The sequence below is a fragment of the Varanus komodoensis genome, unplaced genomic scaffold (assembly GCF_004798865.1).
Source record: "Varanus komodoensis strain SLA01 unplaced genomic scaffold, ASM479886v1 scaffold1, whole genome shotgun sequence".
Taxonomy (NCBI): Eukaryota; Metazoa; Chordata; class Lepidosauria; order Squamata; family Varanidae; genus Varanus; species Varanus komodoensis.
In genome coordinates, this window is record NW_025335268.1 from 39,149,004 (window position 1) to 39,172,229 (window position 23,226).

At 42.6% G+C, this 23,226-nt stretch overlaps 1 protein-coding gene across 1 annotated transcript; it reads left to right on the forward strand.

The window, feature by feature from the left end:
* Positions 1-3,498: 3,498 nt before the first annotated feature.
* On the forward strand, positions 3,499-21,538 carry LRP11 (LDL receptor related protein 11). The gene is made up of 8 exons (XM_044448638.1): positions 3,499-4,060; positions 4,627-4,784; positions 9,644-9,785; positions 11,921-12,046; positions 15,223-15,426; positions 16,432-16,602; positions 18,629-18,730; positions 21,384-21,538. Exons 1-8 carry the CDS (start codon positions 3,499-3,501, stop codon positions 21,536-21,538), a joined length of 1,620 nt encoding a protein of 539 aa, XP_044304573.1.
* Positions 21,539-23,226: the final 1,688 nt, after the last annotated feature.

The window sequence follows — 23,226 nt, forward strand, 5'->3', positions numbered from 1 at the left end:
AAATGAACTAGCTGGATCCATTTAGAACAGGACAAAAAATAGTTGAATTATCAAGAAAGCATACAGATCTTTAGAGACTTGGCTAATTTTAACAGATTCCTGATTCTTGCAAGAAGAACTTATTTAGGTTCAAAGGAATGTATAGCACAGGCATAAATTCTTTGTATATACAGTCTGGGAACAAGAGCTAGGTTAAGTTAGATATAGCTTTTTCACCATAGCTTTGCATTCAAGACAGTTGTTTAAGCATAATAACAAGAGACATACTACCATTTTTCCCACAGGGCTGGTTATGTCAGATTTACCAGCAGAATATAGCACACATGCATACTAATAACAACTTTGCATTTAACTCCTTTGCATATATACTTGAGTAACCCTAACAGCAATAATCTGCCTCCTGTAGGCCAAAGAGGTTCTTCTGCCTGCCCGAGGCTTCCAACTTCACACTGCAGTTGGCCCAGAGAGAGTGGCAATCCTGGCAGATTGTCCTGTCTACCTACAGTCTCTTTCTCCCTTCTAGAACAGTGCAGGAGATGATGCTAAGGCTGAAGAGGGAGGGGAGATCTGAGAGGACAGCCTTCTGCTTACAGAAAGTTCCCAGTGGCAGAAAAGCTGGATTCAACCCACTGTAATGTAGGTCAGTGTTATTCTCCCATATTATAGGAACTGAAGCAAAGAGAGTGTCCCAAGTGAAGCAACAATTGAACAGGGGAATGCACATCCCACACACTCATCTGAGGTAGCACATTCATAAATGAACTGATGCTAACTAAGAGGCTGATTGTGACAGTGCTAACTCATTCAGCAATCTGTTCTTTATGCTGGCTAAACAAACTGAAATCAAGTATTATGAAATATCTATCATTTTATATTGTCTGAAAGCATGTCTAGTTTGGGACAATACCTGAGGCTAGCGTGACTCACCAAAACGCTTTGTAAAATGACTGGCAGAGAGACATGAAGAGCAAGCTTGAAAGCTCACGAAGCAGCAGCTCAGCCTGGCCCAGGGATCCACTTGACTGAAGGCACCAGGAAGGAGTAACCTGGAGACCTTCGAGGAGCTTTGGCAGTAGAGACAGCAAAGAAGCAGCAGCAGATCTGCTAACCATGCTGGGGCAGGATTAACTCATGCTCAGCTACTCGTAATGGGTCATTCTGGAAAAAGAGATAGCACAACAGAATAAATACATGGCTGCTATCAAAAGTGTATTACCCCGTCTCAGTCAGTACTGATTTTAAAATAATAAATGATTCATGCGCTTGTTTAATAAATATTTAACAAATGCATAGATTCAAGAATAGACGTTTTGACTCCTCTAAGAAAAAAGTCGGCTTTTAGAGAGACAGACAGGACGTGTATATTTTGTCAGATTCTTGATGTGTTTTAATTGTACATGAACTTTTTTGGTTGCTGCTAAATTGTTTTAAGTTTACTTCTGTTTGTTGTTATGTGCTGTTAGAAAGACTCTATGAAAGTCTTTCCCTCCAAAATGCCCTCTCCTTGACAGCCCTGCTCAGCTTTTGTAAACTCAAGGCTGTGGCTTCCTTTATGGAGTCCATCTATCTGTCTCATATTGCTGCTGCTGCTGCTGCTGCTGCTCCTCCTCCTCCTCCTCCTCCTCTTGAATTTCCTTAGCATATAGTCTTCTCCAGCATGTCTTGCCTTCTCATCATGTGCCCAGAATACAAGAACTTCAGTTTTGTCATTTTTGCTGTAGGATTTCATCATTTGTTTTTAGTGTTCCCAATTTTTAATGCATTAGGGTTGTTATTTTTTTATTGTTGCAAACTGCTTTTGGGGCTGCTTTGGGAGCCAAAGGGAAGTTATACATTTAAAATGCAGACTAACCTAGGAATTTTTTTATTTTAAAAATGTCACCTTCTCTCTTATGCAGATGCCTTTCAAATTTAATCAACTATAATGAGAATTTGCAAAATTATAACAGGAATTCGCTTTTCAAGTAGTAAGATGAAGACAGGCAGACACTGGTAGTTCAGAGGGGTCAGAAGAGATTTGCAGAGAAGGGTCGCCATCACCCTTCCTATTAATGGGCCACTTATAAGCCTATTCCTATTAATGACACCAGCTTTCCCCAACCTGGATCCCATAATTCCCTTAATTCCCCAAATTCATGGGGGCTAGCAGTTACAAAAATTGCAATCCATAGCAACATAACAACCAGGAACAACCTAAGAAGAGCAATTCTGCCTGAGACCAAGGATGTGTCCAGTCCAGCACTCAGTTCACACAGTGGTCAACCAACTGCCCATGCGAAGCCCACAAACAGGACATGAGTACAAAAGCACCTTCCTACCCATATTCCCCAGTATACTGTCGAACATGTCTGGAGGGTACCAGGTTGGAGAAAGCTGAACTACACCACTCATGTATAAAAAGGTAAAGGGAAAGGTTTCCCCTTGACCTTATGTCCAGTCATGCCTGACTCTAGGGGGCAGTGCTCATCTCCGTTTCCTAGCCGAGGGAGCCAGCGTTTGTCCGCAGACAGTCTCCGTGGTCATGTGGCCAGCATGTCTAAACACCAAAGTGCATGGAATGCTGTTACCTTCCTGCCAAAGTGGTACCTTTTTATCTACTTTCATTTGCATGCTTTCGAATTGCAAGGTTGGCTGGAGCTGGGACAGAGCAACGGGAACTCACCCCATTGTGCAGATTCAGACCAGCAACCTTTCGATCAACCAGCCCAGCAGCACAGTGGTTTAAACCACTGCACCACCTGCAGTCCCTTACTCATGTATACAGTGACATAAAATATTCAGTTAAGCAGTGCTTAATCATCTCACAGCATCTTACCACTCACTGATTATTTGCTTTTGAAAACCCACTGATTGGTTTTCTTTGTGCAGGTGGGCGTAAAAATCTGTTTCCCAATTTGCAACAGGACGCCCAAAAATAGTTCCTCTCCCATCTGCCCCATCTACCTTCAGCAATTTGACGAAATAGGAATAAAATAAACATTTCTCTACTTCACACCGTCCATTTCTATTTATCCCGGGCTCTGGAGGATTCCCTCTACAGGTTGCTTGCACAAACACACCTGCTCCACTTGGCAGAAGCGCCGCTGCCTCACGTGCCATCACACGGCGCGCTGCCTGGAGCAGATCCACACGCGCTCCGCGTCCGCTCGCGGGAGACACGGGCGGCGCGCGCCGGGTGGGCGGGCCCTCGGCGGGCCCCGCCCCCTCACGCGAGGGGCGACCGGCGCCGCCGGAAAGGCGCGGGCGTGGCCTCCGGCTCGGCGCTGTTCGGCGCTTTGTGGTGCTGATCGCGGCCGACTCGTCCCCCAGCGTCGCTCGCAGCGGGGCGCGGGGAGGGGCCACCATGGCGCGCCCGCCGCCATCCCCTCCTTCTCCTCCGCCTCCTGGACGGCCCTGGTAGCGGCGGAGCTTCCCGCCTCCCGCGGCTCGCTCCATCCTCGTCAGCAGCGCCGCCGCCGTTCTCTCGCTCCCCCCGCCGGCCGGCCTCGGCTGGGCGCCATGGCTGCGCAGGTGCCCGGGCCGCCGAGCCGCCTGCTTCCCCTCTGGCCGCCGCTGCTCCTCCTGCTGCTGGCGGCGCCGCAGTCGCCGTCTGCGGAGCGAAGATCCCCGGTGGTGGCGGGCGTGGAGTCGCTGTTGGAGGAGTTCCGCCACCAGCTGCAGCAAGAGCAGGACCCATCTGGCGGCCGCGGCAACGCGCGGACGGAGGCGGCGGGCCGCTGTCGAGGAGGGGGCGGCAGGCCGTCGAGCGGCGGCGACGACGGGAGCTTTTTCTCGGCCAGGCCCGACTCCATCATCCGCACCAAGGACTCCATCGCGGCGGGCGCCACGTTCCTCGGCTCCCCGGGCTCGGTGGCGGGCCCGCGGCAGTGCCTGGACGCCTGCTGCGCCGAGGCCCGCTGCACCCTGGCCGTGCTGCAGCAGCAGCAACGGTCGCCGCCCGCCTCGTTCCGCTGCTACCTCTTCAACTGCACGTACCGCGGCCGCGCCGTCTGCCTCTTCTCCCCGCAGCTCGGCTACAGCAGCTACTTCTTGGAACCCAGCAGTCTGCCTCCCGCCCCGGGTAAGAAGGGACTTCCAGCGCTGTCCCCGGGACCGCTGGAGAAATGTGGCTGATTTCGTGGCGCTGGGGTGGTTCGACGTAACGTCCTCTGCCCTGGGAGCCGGGCTCTCGGTTGTGCGAGGGGAGCGGCGTTTTGCATATGCCCCGATAGCTTTCAAAAGCGAGCTGGGTTAAGTTTTGGCATTTAGCAATAGCAGTGGGTGGGTGCTATAGTCGAAAGGATGTGGCATCCATTTCATTAGCCTTGACAGTGGCAGCTGGTAGCCACTATGGCAGATGGACAACAGGTGGTCACCAAAAGGCCAAAAGTGAGACAAAGAGGTGCCAGGGTTCAAGGCTGCTTAGTAGTTATATCCTCTAATTTAGAAACTGGGCTTTATAATCTCAGACTCTTGAATCTTTTCAAGATCAATTTCCAAAATATTTTGTTGTTCGGATGTGTTTTTCTTAATTTTAAAAGCTAGACTAAAGCAATAAAAGTGTGTCTTTCAAACAACAGCAATCTCAACTTTGAATGATGTATGCTTTCTTTTTCCCCATTAATTCAACTATTTTACTTTATTTAGAAATGGATGAACCTCCCCTCAGCAAGGCAGGGAAGGACATTATCCTTCAGTTGCCTGTTGACTGGGTGATCCTGGATGGCCGAGAAAGTATAGATGACCATGGAATCATACAATATGACTGGACAATGCTTCAAGGTGCCCCTTCAGTTGATATGAAGGTACATAAAGCTTTGCTGTGCAAGTTAATTATTTGCTGGATTTGGTACTGATATTGTAGAAATGGCAATGCGATGTTTTTGTCCTACAGTCAGATAAAAAGAGGTCAATGAAAAGTTTTACAACATGTAACCTGTTTAATATTTTAGTTCCCAAAGGCTGTATTTGTGAGAACATTGGATTATTGTATGTATACTATATAGAAAAAGGATTTATACCAGGGCAGTTCTTTTGTCCATCTTGCCTAGTATATTCATTAATCTCTGACTTACAGAGATGCCTCAAGGTGTCAGGCAAAAGGCTATTATACCACCTGTTATACAATCTTTATAACTGAAGATGTAAAAGACTGAACCCAGTTCTTTTGCATACAAATGTGCATTCCGTGTGGCCCATTCTGCACAATTGTACAGTGTAGCACATAAAAATAATGTGGAAGTATATTATGGCTAATCAGTGATGGGAACCTTAAGTAAAGTTGAGGATGCTTTTTAAGGAAGTGTGGATTATTTAATCATCCTTGAGCTCCCATGTTTTTCACCATATTTTGTTACCATCATTTTGTTTCATTTTCATAACAAAAGGATATGAAACAGAGATAGATCTGTTACAGATTCAAGCTGAAACAAGCCTGTGCTTATTTACCTGGGAGTAAGCCCCACAATGCTTCTGAGGAAAAAAAGTATAGAATTGAACTGTTATGTTGCTTTCTTATACCTCATATTCACATTTCACATAAAGCTTCAGTACCTGTGTTTCCTATATAGACTGAGGAATTGTGAGTTCATAGTTAACCAAAAGGCTCATTGAGCAGATGCATTATAAAAAGCACTGCTTATTTACATTTGAAATATATTAGAAGAATGTATTCTGTCTTGTATGTAACAAAAATATTCAAGGTAAATATATTATTTATGGAGATAATTTCCAAATATCTAGTCACTTGTTGAATTTAGAGAATCAAGCATACACATGTAACTGGTACTATATCTGCATAGTATTTAGGTATTGCATTTTAATATGCAAACTGAATTATCTTCAGTTAAAAGTTTGAACCACTACATGTGTGAAAGATGATGCATGCATGAAAGTTGATGCATGCATGCAGAGAAAGGCTTTTCTTTGCCAAATACAAAAGTAACTTCCTTTCACAGCCTCATAAGCTGGTTTCTAAACTTTCCATAAGATGCAGCTGTTTGGCCCTAGCCTGTGGTATACAGCATCTCTGGGCCATACTTCTCTTGGTGAAGATTTATACTGTGGTGTACATGCGGTATTCTTTCAGCACCAGTGAAATGGCATAATTTCCGCTGTACTACTGTGGTCAGTCTAATGTTTATATCAGTTATGTTGCCACACAGCAATTCCCGGGATCAGGTTTTAAACAGACAAATGTGGGACAGTTGTTTTGTATGGCAAGTTACACAACTGTTTTAAAAGAATTTATTTTTGTGAATTAAATTGCTACCTATAAAAGTAGCCATTTCCAAAACTGAAATAAGAAAACATTTTGTAGTTAGGCTTTGTCTCATAATAATAAAAGCAATCTACTATTGTGTTAGGCTTTTGTTGTTTTTGCAGAATGTGGACCAGCTGGATGAAAATATGTATTAAGCAAAGCTGTGAATTGCTGTGAAGCTTAGACAGGAAGTGTTCCGCACTGAATATGCAGAAGCTTGAGTGCGAAAAAGCTTAGATGCACAGGAAGAATATGGATATTCTTTTATTCTTCTACATCTCACCATCGCATGATGGTTGTTGCAGAACTGTAAAGTGTTCAGAAAAGGGCAACCAAAATGATCAAGGGGTTTGGGCAACTCCCCTATGAGGGAAGCCAATAATGGTTGAAGCTTTTTAGCTTAGAAAAAAGGCAAGTAAGGGGCACATGACTGAAGTATAACAAATTATGTGTGATCTGGAAAAAGGAACTTTTTTCTTGGCTTTGAAAATATTGCAACCCTAGGTCATCCAGTGGAGCTGATTATAAGGAGATTCAGGCAGAGAAAAGAAAGTATTTCTTTACACAACATGTGATTGCTTCATGGATTTTCTGTCACAGTATGTGGAGGTGGCCAATAATTTGGATGGCTATAAAAGAGGATTAAACAAATTAGGACACAATTCTATGCATACTTAGAAAAGAAAGGCCTACCACTCCTAGCATGTCCCAGCCAGAAAGCCTTGCTGAGGAATAGTGGGATTTGTAGGATTTTTTTCTGCCTAAACATGGCTAGGATTGTACCTTTAATGGGAGAAGTATGTCAGTGGATGCAATTAGGCAAGACAGCTAGATGCAATGTCCAGTATCGGGGCAAGGTTCATATATCAGCTGCAGAGAAATGAAAGAGGCCTCTTATCCTTACGTCTCTTCCTGGGCCTCCCAGAGCCCACTGGTAGAAACTTGTTGTTGGACTGATGGATGTTTGTACTTCTTTCACAGGACCTTCTTATGTTCTTATGAGCAGCAGCATATTTCACTCATATAGTAGTGACTCTCTGCACTCAGAGAATGGGACAGGCAGCCTGAGACCCTCCAGATACTTTGGCCTGCAATTCTCATCATTCCTCCCTATTGGCTATGTTGTCTAGGACGGGGCGGGGGGGGGGGAGGGGGCTTACAGGCCTAAATTTCTGAGGACTGCAGTTTGCCCACAACTGCTGTAGCGAATGGTTTGCTTCATAGAGGCCAAAACATAAATCTCATGTACAAAGCTATGGAATTCTATCATTGCATTTGGGGCATTGGAATATAAGGAAAGCCACATTGAATCAGACGAAGGGTCCATCTGATTTAGCACTGGCAGTGGCCAACTGGCAGCTCACAGGTTCCCACAAGCTGGAGAGGAGTGCAACAGTATCCTGCCGAGGCTTCTCAGCAACTAGTATACACAGCCATACTGCTGGTGTCCAGTCTGCTGCTTTTACTGATTACATTTGCACTTAATCATGTTTTCTCTTAATGTTAATAATGTTGAAGGCGTCTAGTTACTAAATATTTGTTGTTCAGCGGAACAATGATGAATAGAACTGCTTGAAGAAGATTAGAAGCCTCCAATCACCTTAATTCTAAAGAAGCTGAACAAGGAGAAATAGGAGTTTATCAGATTGTCCCTACTTCCTTGTGGAAAGTGCTATTCTTTAGGCAGGGTGACAAATTGATGCAATAAGAGAGAACTTGCTTGTTCAGTGGCTTCAGCGTGTATGAAACAATTAACTCCATAGCATGTGGCATTTTATTACTTCATTCTGGAAATTGTCTAGCACATCTTATGGCAGAAAAACTGTACTTACAGGACTTGTTTATGGCAAGGAGGAAAAGAGGAAGAAACCTTAAGGTCATTCCTTCCTGTATTTGTTCATTTTCATAGACACATACAGTTCGAAGGGTCACTTAAGGCTATCTTGCTGAAGAGCACACAACCTATGGGCCATGTGCATACTGCACAGTGGGTTCCTCATTCTCTGCTACTCCCAAATTCCTCATCACTAGACTTACGCTACCTGCACTTGTCTACTCTCTTCTCCGGAGAGCATCACACCAATTGCTCTTTTCCCAACATTGGTACCAGTAAGGAAAGAGCAATCTGCCTCGGAATTGCTGTGGGAAGGGTGGAGAGAAGGCTCTCCTCTGCCAGTCCCTGGAGTCCTTTCCACGCAAAGCTGCCAGCAGTGAAGCAGATCAATCTGTATTGAAACATTGAAAGCATTAAAGAAGAAGAAGAGGAAGAGCACATATAAGATGGCTTGATGCCATCAAGAAAGCCACAACCTTGAGGTTGTAGGAGCAGAGCAAGGCTGGAGGGCTTTCCAATCATAGGTTTGCCATAAGTCTGAGACAACTTGACAGCACATAACAAAAACAACTCCTTAGTACTGATAAGTAGGAAAAACAAGCAGGCTCAAAAGCCCGTATGTCGTAACAAATATAGTCACGTTCAAAGGTGACTATTCTAAACCCTCCAAGACCACTGACAATTTACCTTTAGTATTATTTTATGTGTATAAATATCAAGGAAATGGAGAATTTGCTATGGCAAAAAGTATCACATCACAGAAGGTTCAAAAGGTTTCCACACTTTTATATTTTCGTTGGAAACGGTGAGGGTAGAAGGAGTAGTAATTGGTCGTGTCTGAGGGTGTCATGTGACTCATCTGTCTGGCAAGCCGGCTGCCCTTGCAGTTTAGTATAAGAGTTGTACACACTGTGGTGAAGATGGCTGCGAAACTTATAAATTGCATCCAAAAAAAGTTTAGAAACTTTTTGAAGACCCCTCATTTACGGGAATGTGTCTCTGTGTACTACAATCATTTATAGGACCCTTCTGCTTAGGTCTATTATTTAGACCCCTGCTACTTATATTTCATACCTACTGAGCAAGTTCAAATGCACCAGTAGACCTCCTTGTTGATTTTTTGGAAGAATATCGCCTCTGTTTCTTGTTTTCTTTTTTTTAAAACAACATGACAGTAGTCCTGGAAAAACTGAAGCATTTTTCCCACTTTTAGAATTCCACTGCATTTCTTATGGGGGTGGGTTTCTTTGTCTGGATATCTGCTGTTTGCCATGCCCAGTCTGCCACTGCAGCACCTGCCACTTTCGCACTTCTCCCTGCCGCAGACTCCTTTCCCCAGATCCGGTTCCACTGCTTATCAGCAGGGCTTTTGTGTCTCTGTTCTGAACTTGCCTAACCTGTCAAAGCACATGGGTGTTTATCTCATTCAACAGCAGCCCCCAGGAGCTCAGACAAACTATATAATATAGTTCTTATTTTTCACTCACATTTAAGCGTGCTAATGTAACTTGATAGCTTGCATATGAAGGGTAAGCCCTGTTAGTATTATCTTGGTTTGTTTGGAGCAGGTACCTCAACCAGGAACTCTGAAGCTCTCCCATTTGCAAGAAGGTAAATACATGTTGCAGTTGACTGTGACGGACACTTCTGGGCAAAGGAGTTCGGATAATGTCTCAGTGACGGTGCTTCCAATGGTTCACTCCGGGTTAGGTGAGAAAAGGCTGCAACAGTTATTATTTCATAACAGCATGGTCTCTGTCACATGCTTTCAGTTGTAGGTGAGTAAGATCGACTGTGGCTGAATCATGACTGCATATGTTCCTTATATGTTGAGAAGCAGGATAAAGGGAAGGGAACAATTAGACTCACAAACTGAGCTTGAATAATAAATGGATCGTACTGACCTGCACTTGAATAGTCTTGGTGGTAGTCTAGGGCTAAATCCTGTCATCCGCTGGCTCACCTTCTGTCCAGTTCCCTCTTTCAGGTACATGCCAAGAGTGCTGGTGCTGGACAGCAGGACCAGGGACTCACTGTGGTGCAGGTTGCTAATGTTGACCCTTTCCACCACCCCAGCCGTGGGCAGTTCACAGACCCTATGCTGGTCTGTGCCCCAAGGTACCTTGTAGGAATCCCCAGGGCAGGGGAGTGGAGAGCTCTGTCGATCCAGCCCTGTATTATCCAAAGAGGCAGCAGGGGAACCCTCCTCTCTCTCTTGCCCCCGCCCCCCCAATCTATTCAGGTTGCAGCCAATGCATAATATTGCCACAGTTGTCTTCCAACTAGTTACTGTTGCCTTTGTGGGACGGGGGTGACGGAAGGCCTCTACAGCTCTTGATGTCTAAATTGCCTGCTCTGGGCCTGCACAGAGCAGCAGATGGTCCTATTCATCTTCCATCTGGCCACATGCACTCTGGCTGGCTCTTTGGCCCGCCTCCAAAGGTTTCTCTCCAGAACTCAGACCCCTCTGCTCCTTAGAGCCTGTTGCTCTGCATGATGCCATGCCTGCAAATCGGTTACTAGCGTTACAGTATCCATTTTTAGGTGCAGTGACAGAACCGTGCAAAGGATTCTAAGAGTGGTAGCACTATAAGGACAGTATGATATTTGCTGAACCCTGTTGCCCTTATTCTTATGCCTCCTCCCACAGCCTTGGCATTTTAATGTCTTTGTTTTTATATAGTTCCCAAGTGGGAGTATGTGGAGCTTTGTGTCTGGCTGTGCGTGCTTCCCTACAGCCTTACTCTTCATCTCCTCACCCTTTGCATGGTAGGCTGTAGAGCCTTCCAGTAGCCAAGTGGGAACTCTGCCACTGAGCTGCATCCCCTCCAGTAAACATTCCTCATAGAGAGTGTATGGTCCTTTCACTGTTTACAGTGCCCCTCTTTCCCTGCTCTTTGAACAGGAAAGGCACACTCCTTGCCTTTGTGACAGCAGCAATGCTGCTCTTCCTTGCCCAGCTTCTGGGGCTTTCATGTGAGCTCTCAGGTGCTGCATCTTTATAGATTTATTCTTGAGGAAGAGGGCAACCACAATGCTGCATCCATGTCAGGCTTCAGGTTGAACTGGCTTGAAAACAAAGGAGAGAGCATTCAGCCTAGCCAGTTTGCTCATCAGAGTGCCTGTTGGCTCAGCAGGGTTCTCCTGGGAAGATGCTTGGTGTGATGGCTGAGCAGCCGCTTTTTGCTAAACTTGTCTTCCTTTGTTGCCAACCTGTGCACCCATACAAATAACAGCTTCCCACTAAGTAGGGAGCTTGACTTCCATAGCTTCACTAGTTGTGTAGAAGATGGAATGTCCACAAATATAGTTTACATGAGAAGCTACACTTACTGAAATTCTCTCTTCTGTATAACTATTAGAGGTGTAGGAGTTCTGTCCTCTTTTTTTCATCTGGCCACCCTACCTGATAATTTACTTCATGTAAATAGGAAAATTGCAGTACAAGCATGGTCTGTAAGCTGCAATTTTGCTTAATTTTTATAGAGGGACGAATTTTGTTCCAAGTGGTTCTGACTTTGCTTCTTTTTCTTTTTAGAAATAGGATTTGTTACCAATTTTGCATTTTACTTTTATAACTAAAATAATTACACAGTCGGGAGTGCTACTCCACAGATGTATAAATGCTGTAGCTTCCATTCCTATATTTCCCATTTTAAATAACTATTCTACCTGAGTCCCAGTTTAGTGGTTCAAGGCTTAATCCCATAAATGTTTAGACAGAAAAGACCCTACAACTTCCAGCTATGCAGGCAAGACATGCTTAGGGGTTGTAGACTTCTTCTGTCTAAGTATGCATTGGGTTGCACTCTGTTTCTTGTAACTTGAGAATTGATCTATCACAGGATGTGTTGGGGTTTGTTCACGCTACCAGTTTCTCTGTGATGATGGCTGCTGCATTGATATCACCTATGCCTGTGATGGAGAAATGCAGTGTCCTGATGGATCTGATGAAGCTTTTTGTCAGAAATGTGAGTAAATAACTTATCTGGATTGTGAGCTTGATTGTATATTGTGCTTTTGTTACCTCAGACATCACAACTAAATAACTAAGATAGGGATGGGCCTTAGTTTGGTCATAAAACATGTCATTTGCATGTGGTAAGCTCCCATGCTTGCAAAACTTCTGTTCAATGAGGAGAAGCTGAAGGACAATCATTCCAGAGACTAGTGAACAAGCATATGAATCTCATTCCTTCTAATACAGATTTGTGTCCTCTGAACACATGGAGATGGAGTACCACTTGAGGCAAACCTGAATTTTGTACATATGTTTAAAAAACTTTACAAAAAGACTTAGAAGAGCAAACAAATCCCAATTCACTCCATTCAATTACATGGAATAATGTTGAGTGAGTGAGAATAGGCAGGAGGGAGAATAGAATGGAGTGACTAGAAATGGAGAAGGAAGCACATAGATATATGGGAAATGTAGAAAGAACCATTTAATTGTCTGAGTAAGTCAGTTCCTGATTCACACGGAGCAACTAATCTAAGGCTTCTAGGATCAAGAGCCAACTGGGTGACTTTGGGCCAGTCACAGACTCTCAGCCCAACCTACCTCACAGGGTTGTTGTTGTGGGGATAAGATGGAGGAGGCGATGTAAGCTGCGTTGAGCCCTTTGTAGGAAAAAGGCAGGATATAAATTGAAAAATAAATAAATAAACTAGCATCTGGGTGGAGGCTCAAGGTGGCTGGAATGGAGAAGGAGTGGCTGGAAAGAGAGGAGAGAACAACAGAATAGAGAACAAGATAGAGAACAGAAGCACAGAGAAAACCATCTGATAGTTTGAAGAAGTCATTTCCTCATTCATGCTATAAGAAACTGCATTCCCAGTTATCTCCAGCAGTGAAAATAAAAGCTGGCAATAGAACTTTATTTTACTGTAGCTGGGACTGGTCGTCGCACCTCCAGAACCTTTCTAATGCAGTTGTTGTTTAGAGAAACTTTTTTAAATGGCCATGCTAATGCAAATACAGTTAATTTCCTCCATATTCTAGGGTGAAGCTAGAAGAGAGTGACAAAGAACAGTCCTGCAGTGCTGTTCACAGTCTGAACTGAATACTACAGCTCAGACTGTGAATGGTGCATCTTAATTTTGTATTATTGTCCACCAGGATTAGATCACTGTTTCAGGTTGGGAGTTAGAATGAATTTAGAGAATAGATTACAATGACCTTGCCTGTTGCTTTTATTCTCCAATTGCAGGTTAGGCTTGGAGAATAATCTACAACTGTGAAGTGTAGTTTGGTGTTACACTCCTATTACAGGTTTGAGGGCTGTGCTGAGAGAGAGAATTACATTATAAATATTGTAGGTCGGTGGTGGGGCTGAGGCTGGCTTGAATTCTCATATAAAAATCTTCCATATATCTCAGATTGTAGCTCAGCTCAATCTATTTAAATCATCTCCTTATAACACCTCCCAGATAAGCTGAAGACCCAGTTGTATTCAGAAGCTTCATGCTCCTTTGATTTTCATGTAGACTGGTCACACTTTTAAATGGTCGAAACCCCATACTAATAAATAAATAAATAATACATTTTGGACTTGAAGTCCCAAGATAGAGTAGGGACTCCTGTTTTGCATGCTGTTTTCAAGCTCCTTGAGCCCCAGACTAAGATATACCACCTAAGGATATAGTGCAACTTTGTGGTTGTGTTACTGAATTTTTTAAAACAGGCAAGCAATGCAGATGACTAACAAGTTTAACAAAAAATAAGCAATAACAAGTGCAATCATTCACACTCCAAGCCTCCACTGATTCTGTGGCCAGCTAACTGGGGCTGCTTAATTGACTGATTCCATAAGCAGAACAGTTAGCTGCAGCTGGTTTCCATTGATGATTCTCCCTCTTGACTCCATATGTCCTCTTCCACTTCGTTTTTCCTCTTCCTTTCTTCCTCCTTTTTCAGCCTTCCTTTGACCTGCTCCAGCAATCCCTTTCTAACCTACATCCCATTTTTTCTTATCCAGTTAAAAGATTCCAGAGGGAACGCTGGAAAAACCTCTAGTCTCATTGTCTGTCTGAGACTGGAGAGCTTCTGTTGGTTAGACAGTCCTGGATTCTAGATAAATCAACTCAGCACAAGACAACTGATACCTTTAGAATGTCTTAGATCAGTTTCCAGGGTCTGCAGTCAGAGGTGGCAACACTCTGGCTGAAAGCTGCTGCCGGGCAGCACTTAGACCATGTGGAGTAATGGACTGAACTGGTATAGGGTCCTGGGGCAGTGAACAATAAAAGATAGAAAACATAAAAAGAATAAAACTCTACATTAAAACAATCAGTAAAAAACATGATCAAACAAGGAAGGTTTCTTGGAATAAATATACTTTCAGAGGGCACCAAGAACTACACAACGTCAGCACCTGCCCAGCCTCGAGGGGCAGGGAATTCCACAGGAACCCTAAGATTTCTTCCCACAATTTCTTGGGAGCAAAGGAACCTGCCTTTTACTAGGTCATGCTATTTATTTACTTGACTCAGACTTGTCTATTCTGACTGGAAGTCTGAACGGCAGTACTGGCAGAATCTCAGGCAAGAGTCTTAATATCACCTTTCTGACCTGTGAGACTACAGATGTGGACCCATGGATGATCTGCCTGCAAAACTCTACCACTGAGCTCTGGTTTCTCCTGTCTACATTTCATATATAGTTGATACAAAGGAATGAAAGCCTACTACTTTATCTGAGCAGAGAAATCCATGTTTAGAATCAGTTAGTCCAGAAAGGTTGAAATGCACTATATTTTTAATAGTGTGATGGCATTCAGAATTTGATATCGAGAGCCTTTATACTTCAATAAAAATATTGCTGCCATTGGGGACAAGCAATTCCAGATATTTAAACAGTGTTCCAGTATTAGACCAAGGTGGTCACTGGGTGTCAGTTGCCCCACCAACTGCAGGATACGTGCTTTCTTCCCAGACCCTGAACGTACCACCCTTCCCAGACCACAAAAGCATCTGATGGGGTGGAATGGGAGATATGTGCAAGTAAATCCCTATTTCTGCATGCAATTCCACCTGGCTAGATCAGAGCGTAGCCATTTTCCTTTTGTAAAGACTGCCTTTTATTTGAAGATTAGTTCAACTGCCATAAAGATTGTTTCTGTCTCTGTGTTAATTTTCCTGCACTCAGTTAATTCAGGACAGAAGACAATAGCTCACACAGCCATGAGCTCCGTCCAGCAAAATACCATTGGACTAACTAAAGATGCTAACAAGGACCCCACATTTGAAATCACCCAGAAAACTACTGTAAGCAGTCATGCAGCTGATATAGAAAAGTTCAAACAATCACCCTCTCAGGGACCAAAAAAGCAAAATACAGGATTCATGCCAGGTAAGATTTAAACATTGTATGCCTTGAGTAAATAAATGTGTTTTAACGTATGTCCCAATCATACACACTGGCACAGGTCTTATGACATTGGTGTGATGCCACTGTAATATTTTATGGCATTGGTATAATTCCTGGTTTGCTCCATTCTAAGCCCTTTTGTGCCTTTGTAACTACAGCACATTACAAAACACCTGTACTTGCAAGGCTTAGAAGTAAACTAAAGGCTATGTTAATATTTAGTGTACAGCTGATCCTCACCATATTGTTTACCTTGAAATAACCACAGAGGGATCTGATCTGAATCAGGACCACCATGCACAGGTAGGAGAGGATGAAATCTTCCTAAGCTTGTGGACAAGACAGATCTGAGTCTTTGAAACACTAGCTCCTCTTGAGTATAAATCCAAATATATTTCATCAAAGACTCAACACTTTAAATAATAGAAATGAACAGTCAGAAGTAAACAGTATATTGGCTAATGTCCTTTACACTAAGGAATCCTAACATTGTTCTCATGCCATGAAGTAACCATTTATATACCAAGGCATGGTTCATTCCACAAGAGGTCTCTTCAGAATTTTCCCATGCCAAAGACAAAGTAGGCACCAAACCCTATTTTTTAGGGGGAAACCTCAGAAAAGTTAGGTAGGGTGACTGATAGTGGAAAAAGCCATTGCCGAATGAGGTGAATCACTCCAGCTAAGGGAAAGGGGCAATCATACCTAGCAGTTATTTCAAGTTACTGCTTGAAGGTGAGAAATGATGGTGTGGAGTTGGCTGTCAGATGATTCTTGTTAGACGCTTCCTCTGGAGCAAGAAAAGAAAGCATGGTGGTATGTTTTTGGGTTTATGACAGGAGAGGTACTTTCTGGGTATGCAAACGGGGCAAGATTCCGCTATGCTACCACTGAAGCACTTATTTAAAATAATAAATACCAAATACTAGAAAATGAATTGCTGAAATACTGATATTTATAGTGTTATTCTTCCTGTTGCAATTACAGAGCAATGCTTGCTGCCACCTGCTGCCGGCCCATGTAATGGACATTTCCCTCGCTGGCATTTTGATGCTTTGTCGGGCAGTTGCATGCATTTCATCTATGGTGGATGCAAAGGCAATGAAAACAACTTCCTTCAAGAATCTGACTGCCTTGAAGAATGTGTAAAATCTCATGGTAATAATCAGTCACTCTGAGGAGAAACAAGTATGCCTGTACAACACTGCTGTGTTGTGTACCTATAAGAATTCCAGGAATTGCTTTAATAATCCTTCTGGTAGTAGAGAGGAAATTCACAGTGGCAGCCCTGAACATAACTATGTTTGCAAAACCTATCTACTGATTGTTGAAATATGAGGGTCAAGAGTTATTACACCCTCCCACTCTGACTTCTGTTACATGCATGGCTTGAACAAGTTTCAGACTTGAGTTCCTGGTTGCTGTTTCCAGCACCCTTTCAGTGCTAGGCTGTTTCAAGTATGAAGAAAGAGCTCACAGTGCCCTGTGTTTCGTGCATGTGTGACTTGGTTTGCTCCACATTGGAGTGCTAGTTGCTGGTATGAAGTATGCTTTGCATCCAAAGCGTTGGTTGTTAAATGTCAGAAACGTACGGAATGCTTTCACATGCCCTGCAGCTTGTACATAGCTTATACCAATTTTCAAAGGCTAACATTTCACTCTGATACCCACTTACTTAGGAGTAAGTCCCATTTAACTCAACATGGTTACTTCTGAATAGATGTGGCTAATTGCATTGCAAATATTGCAGTTTATAGGTAATTCTGAAGTTTTGGGAGCCCAGCAAAAATGTAAGTACTGCCATTTCCTGGTAGCCTATCTAACTGATTTCGTTCCCATTTCTATCTTGCATTGTAATAGTAAAGGTAAAAGTAAATTCTGTGCTTTGTTAATAAAAATGTTCATTGATAGCTTGGAAATACCAAAATATCTGCCACTTTATTTAAGAGATTTATATAGAGTACTATCCTAAAAGGAGTACCAATATGAACACTGTTGGTACAATATGAAAAAATCACTGCCTTTTGCTGATATCTAATGTTATATGCCAAGTCAGTTCTCCAAATGCAAGGATCCTCTTTTCCATGGAAGGACTCATCTGGAGCCAACCATAGAATCTAAATCATGTTTTGCTTTTAAGATATTTGTATGCTTGCTCTTTTAATGTTTTACTGCCTCCTGGCAGTCCTCAAGCTACAAGTCTTTCCTATTGGAGCTTTGGGACCAGAAGATGGATAAGATGGAATGAATCCCAACACTCATTCCTTGTGCCCTGTGGAATGCAAAGTGGCTCAGAGGCTTCCTCCCAGCCACCTTGTCTCTTCCAGTGTCCTGGTATGACTAAAGGAGCCAGCTTGTGACACAAACTGATCCCGTAGTGCTAACCACCCCCCACCATAGTGCAGAAAAAAACTCTGTATTAATTTATTCAATGGATTTGCAAACCATTTTCCAGATTGATTTTCATCTCAGAGCAGTATACAATCATCATACTGCAGAAAAGGTAGAAACTTGGACAGCAGTTCTTTCCCTACCAAAGCTCTGGACTTCTTCAGACAGTGCATAGTTAAAACTGATAGGGTGATGGCTGAAAATTTGAATGGTTTTAAAAGGGAGTGGGACAAATTCAGAAGGTGGTACAGAGTAATCTTATATATGCCTGTTAAATGTTTATAGGACTTCAGCAGTATTCACATTTTAGTTCCATTGAAACCACTTAGCTACTTTTTCAATAAATACCATTGATTTCAATAGAACTGAAGCATGATCCACTTCCTCTGAATTCAGTTCATCCTAGATAAATAAATTACATCTTTAAAATGCTTTCCCCAGCCTTACAACATGTTCGCTATCTCTGCCCCTTACTCCTTTAATATGTTTTGTTATTGTTTTCAAGTAAATTGTAACTTGTACATCTGCATTTGAGGTAATGCAGCAGAAATAACTGGGCAAGCACAAAGCAATGCAAATGGATTTTTCTCTTCTTCCATCTCCTGCATGTTGCTAATTCATTTTAAAATATGGTAGACTAACTTTCTTTTAAAACCTGTAGGGAAACCAGCTCTATAGCTAGTGTGTTCTGTAGTTACTGAAATAATGGAAAAGTGGGTATAGAGTACAGGGAATTGTTCCTTGATTTAATAAGATATAATTATAGATGTATTTCCTGCTTGATTTATTACAGATCCTAGAACCTCAGGGAAAGACACAGATGATAAGCATGAAAATGACATTGTGGTATTAAAAGGCACTGAAATTGAAAAGAGCTATCCAGTCCCAGAAACAGGTAATTATGAAGCTATATTTTAAACTAACATTTTTCCGCACTGGATTTGAGCTAAGTAGCCACTGAATACTTTTATTTATACTAAATGTATAGGATATTTCTTAGCAACAAAACAAAATACGCCGATACTAGAATCTTAAATACTGGCATCATCAAGTCCATATTACTGGAATAACATTCCTATACTGTAGCTGTCCTGGATTTGTCAAACATGCTCATGTACCTCTACCTAAGTTTATGTTTGCTGATAGAGCTAGTCTTGGCATCGCTCTTCTAGCACCACAGCAAATAGTACCGAAAGATTAAGCATTTATTGTGGAATTGCCATGCTTTGTTCGCTCACTTTTTATGTGGATGCCACACTTTTTATGTGGCAACCGCACCATTGTCCTGTGACTGTCATCCTGTGGCTCCTCCATCTTTTCTCAGACTGCAGTAAGTCCAACATTTTCAGAACAATGGAAAGGTAGTGCAAACTCCACATATGTAGATAACTTTAGCACCACCTATTTTAAAGGGCAGGGAGTTGACATGGAAGCAATGCATTGAGGAAGCAAACCTACCACAGCTCAGCATGCATTCATTACAACCCTTGTGTTGGACGCTGCTTCGGTGGCTTACAGTAAGTGGAAGATACCATCCAGTCCCAGTGTAAAATGGGAATGAGACGGGGGGGGGGGGGGGTTACAAGATAAAAGTGAAGAATCCCATCTTGCTAAAATGGCAGTGACCTGCACCAGGTTGTTTTTAATTATGTTTTTTTTAAAAATTATAATTGTATTATAGTGTACATTGTTAACAGACCACAATACCACAACATTACATATCATTAAGATAGTATGCCTCTCATTAATATTGTGCTAGTGCTAATTGAAAAGTTGATAAAAATGAGATCGTAACATGAGCTTGGAATAGCCTTCTCCACAGTGACTATGTCATGACTACTGGTGGAAAAAGATGCAACACTCTTAAAAGTATGGAAGGCCAGTTGTAACTCTGTCTGTAGTTTACAGCAAAAAAGCAGTGTTGAGTAATGCTAAAAGCCAGCTGCCTGGAGATGGCCATGTTTGTTATCCTGCCTGATTTGATGCCCTGTATCTTTGTGCCAGGTTGCCTATTCTCTTCTTCCTCAGAAGAGGAAGTCCATTCTATGACATGGAGGCAAACCTGTGCTTGAGAAAGGCACCAACCTGCTTTGCCCAGGCACTCTCCTCCTAATTGACTGGCTGCCAGAGACTGTGCCCCACTCTCTGTGTAAATAGACATATTGGTGCCTGAAGATGGTGGACCTCTGCTTGCTTTCCCTGATTGTCAAAGGGCAGAAGGATGCTCTGAACAGACTGAATGTGTCTCTGGAATGGTACCTGGAAACTGTCTTTATGACTGAGCAGTGACATGGAGTTTGCCCTAAAGTATTTTTGCTGCAGCTTACAAATGATGAATACGGTTTTGTTTCATTTTGTTTTTCCTGACAAGAAAAGCAAATCCTAATCAGAAAGCCAATACAGGAAAATGGGAACCTGCAATGCAGTCCCTGTGGCAGCATAAGAGATCATTGCAAATGTGGCATATGTAATACATATTAGATCTCAGGCACAATGAATCTCTTATTTTCTAGTAATAAGCTCTGGGGCATGGCGGGGAGACATAGTTTCTAAATAACTTGACCAGTGAAGCTGCTATGGAAGCACTGTCCACTGTGGAAACACTTTTTAGTCATGCAACGTTTCTGAACACAGTAATCTCAAGGAAAAGCTGTTGCTCCACTTTGCAGAGGAAGTCAGCTTTCTACAGTTCTGACTGCTTGGCCCTTGTGTGCATCAACAGTACCCTGTTCTTGGAGCAAGTGTAAACAAACTGTGTAAATAAGTATTTTAAAACATTTTTAAAGTGAAAGGGATGAATTGAATAAGTAAATGCACATGGTGTCTTAGAAGGGAGAGACATGGATAAGACATCCTTTGCTTTGGAGGTTGTGAATGCATCTTGTGACAGGGCGGAAGGTGCATCTTTTGAAGAGAGGAAAGCCTGCACCTGCTTCTGTTTGCAGATACAAGCAGATATATTTGCATGAAATATAAAAATCCTGAGCTCTAACATGTATGTGACCACTGTTTATTCCCATAAGTAGAATCTGGTTATGATCAGAAACAGCAGAATTCTGCAGCAGATATAAACCTTTGCAAATAAAAATAGATGCTCTGAAAACCATCTCAAGTGTTTTTAATTAAATATTCAAGATAGTAAATAAATAGCACTTTGATTACCAGGTAACATAAACACGTGGTAATATGACTACAGAGTCCAAAAAGCAAGAACTTCACGGAACACAGACTTTTGTGCCCAAGGGGCAAAAACACACATTCAACTTATAGTAGCTGTCAGGCTCTTCAGATGCATTTTCTGTCTAAATTCCAGCATGAATCACTCTAGTCGTAGATACTCTACAAATCACAGAGCTGCTTCACTAAAGACAAAGTTTATGTTTGCCTTTTTGTAATATTTCAGTATATGAGATTAAGGTCATATGGAATCGTTTCAAGTAAATTGAATAGTTGTTTCAAAAGCCTATTCATTGACTTTATTACAGTGCAATGAGTTCCAATAGGTACACTTCTTAACCCCCACCGTTGTTTCTTTTGTTCCTTCTTAGGTGCTGTACTCCCATTGGCGCTAGGGTTGGCCATCAGTGCTTTGTTGCTGCTCATGGTAGCATGTCGATTACGTCTCGTGAGACAGAAACTTAAGAAAGCTCGGCCCATTATGTCAGAGGAATCCGATTACCTCATAAATGGGATGTATCTCTAAAGCAGGATTCAGGTTACTTCCCTTCTCTCTAGCTTTCCCCAAAAAGTGTGCCTCTTGCATCTCAACACATTTTTTAAAGTAAAAACTCAACAACCACCTTCTAGAAGGTTCTTCTAAGGTCTGTGGTAGAATAGATGTGTGTAGTTGCACTGGTATACCGAATGGCTTCCTCTGCCGGAGCTCTGGGAGTCTTCTGTGCTTGGCAATGAAGCTGGCTCTATCTGAACGGTGTTGTGCAGTTGTTGCAAGCTCACAGAAACACCTTACTGCCATATCTCAGGTGTGCAGGGTAATGCCACTAGAGCTTTGCTCTGTGGGAGCTGGACTGCCTTTAGAATTCCCTGTAAATTACTTGCTTCTCAAGTTGCCCTCTCCTTGCAACTCAGTCTGCTTTGTGCAATAGCTTCGTGCAGCATTGCAGCACTACTTAGAATACTGTTGCTGGCTGTGGGTTGCTGCACCAGTGTGATTCCCTGAGATTAGTTTGTGCTGCCCCAGGATGGGATGTGTACTGATGCAGCAGTCACACAAGAGCCGATTATTTGCTGGTATATTGACTTCTCTTTTGCGTAAAGGATATTTCTTTATTATTTGAATTGGCTTTTTAAATTATAGGGTACTATCATAAGCTCAGGATGGGCTCAAATAGAAACACCATGCAATCTGTGGAAACATTTGCAATTGGTAGACGTCACAGAATAGTGAGGCTTTGACATCTCACCTCAACTTAACAGTCCCAGAAAAGCCAGAGTCAAGTATTGTTCACCTGGAAGTGAAACCAGCATTAAAGTGAATGAGAAATGGAGAACACTGGTATGGTTCTGTGGCGCTGCAGGCATGATGTCTGGTGGCATCTTGTTTTGCCCTTCTCAGGGCTGTCCATCTCTGCTATATGGCAAAGTGTAAATGCACCACTTACTGGGACTGTCTATGGGAAAACTGTTCAATCAAAACTCATACACTAGTAATCTTCATTAGACCCCCTTCATCTTTATTACTGTCAGAGTAATATTGCTATAATCTCCAGTGCTTTTGAAACTGCTCCCTTACTTCTGAAACATGATAAACCCATGCTACCGCAAACAAGTGTTTAATAGATTACTTTGGACTTCCTTAAGATCAGTGAGAGCTGTGTGTTGTGTCACATTATGCTTCTTTCCTCCAAGTTCAGAGCTATTCCAGCCTTTTGCATTCCTATCCTTATGTTTTTCAGAGCATTACGAAAAGGACACTTGTAGTTGTGACTATCAGAATTAGTCTTCAGGCAGGTTCACAAAAGTTACTAGTATATAACATTTGTACTAGTGCACTTTCCAATGCATATATGTTAGTGATTTCTAGCACCAACAACCTGAAAAAAAAACACTTGCAGGAGTATCATTTACCTGTCTGCTGACTTGTCTAAAGGCACTTCTTCCTTGTCAAGGATGCATGACTGTTTACAAACCATCCCTTTAAAGAGTCAAGTTTCATGAAGGTGAAGGATTAGGCCTGGTCTGTGCAGGCAGCTGGATGTGGTAGAAGCATCCTAAAGTGGTAAGTGTAACTCTGCAGCCAAGGGTATTAGGAAAAATTTTGCATGTGTTCCCTTACATTAAAATTTCCATCAAATTAAAAAAAAAAAGTACAGCAGGGAAAATTATATTTCAGTCTGCTCTGTGTGATGTTAGTTTCCTAATTACCAAATT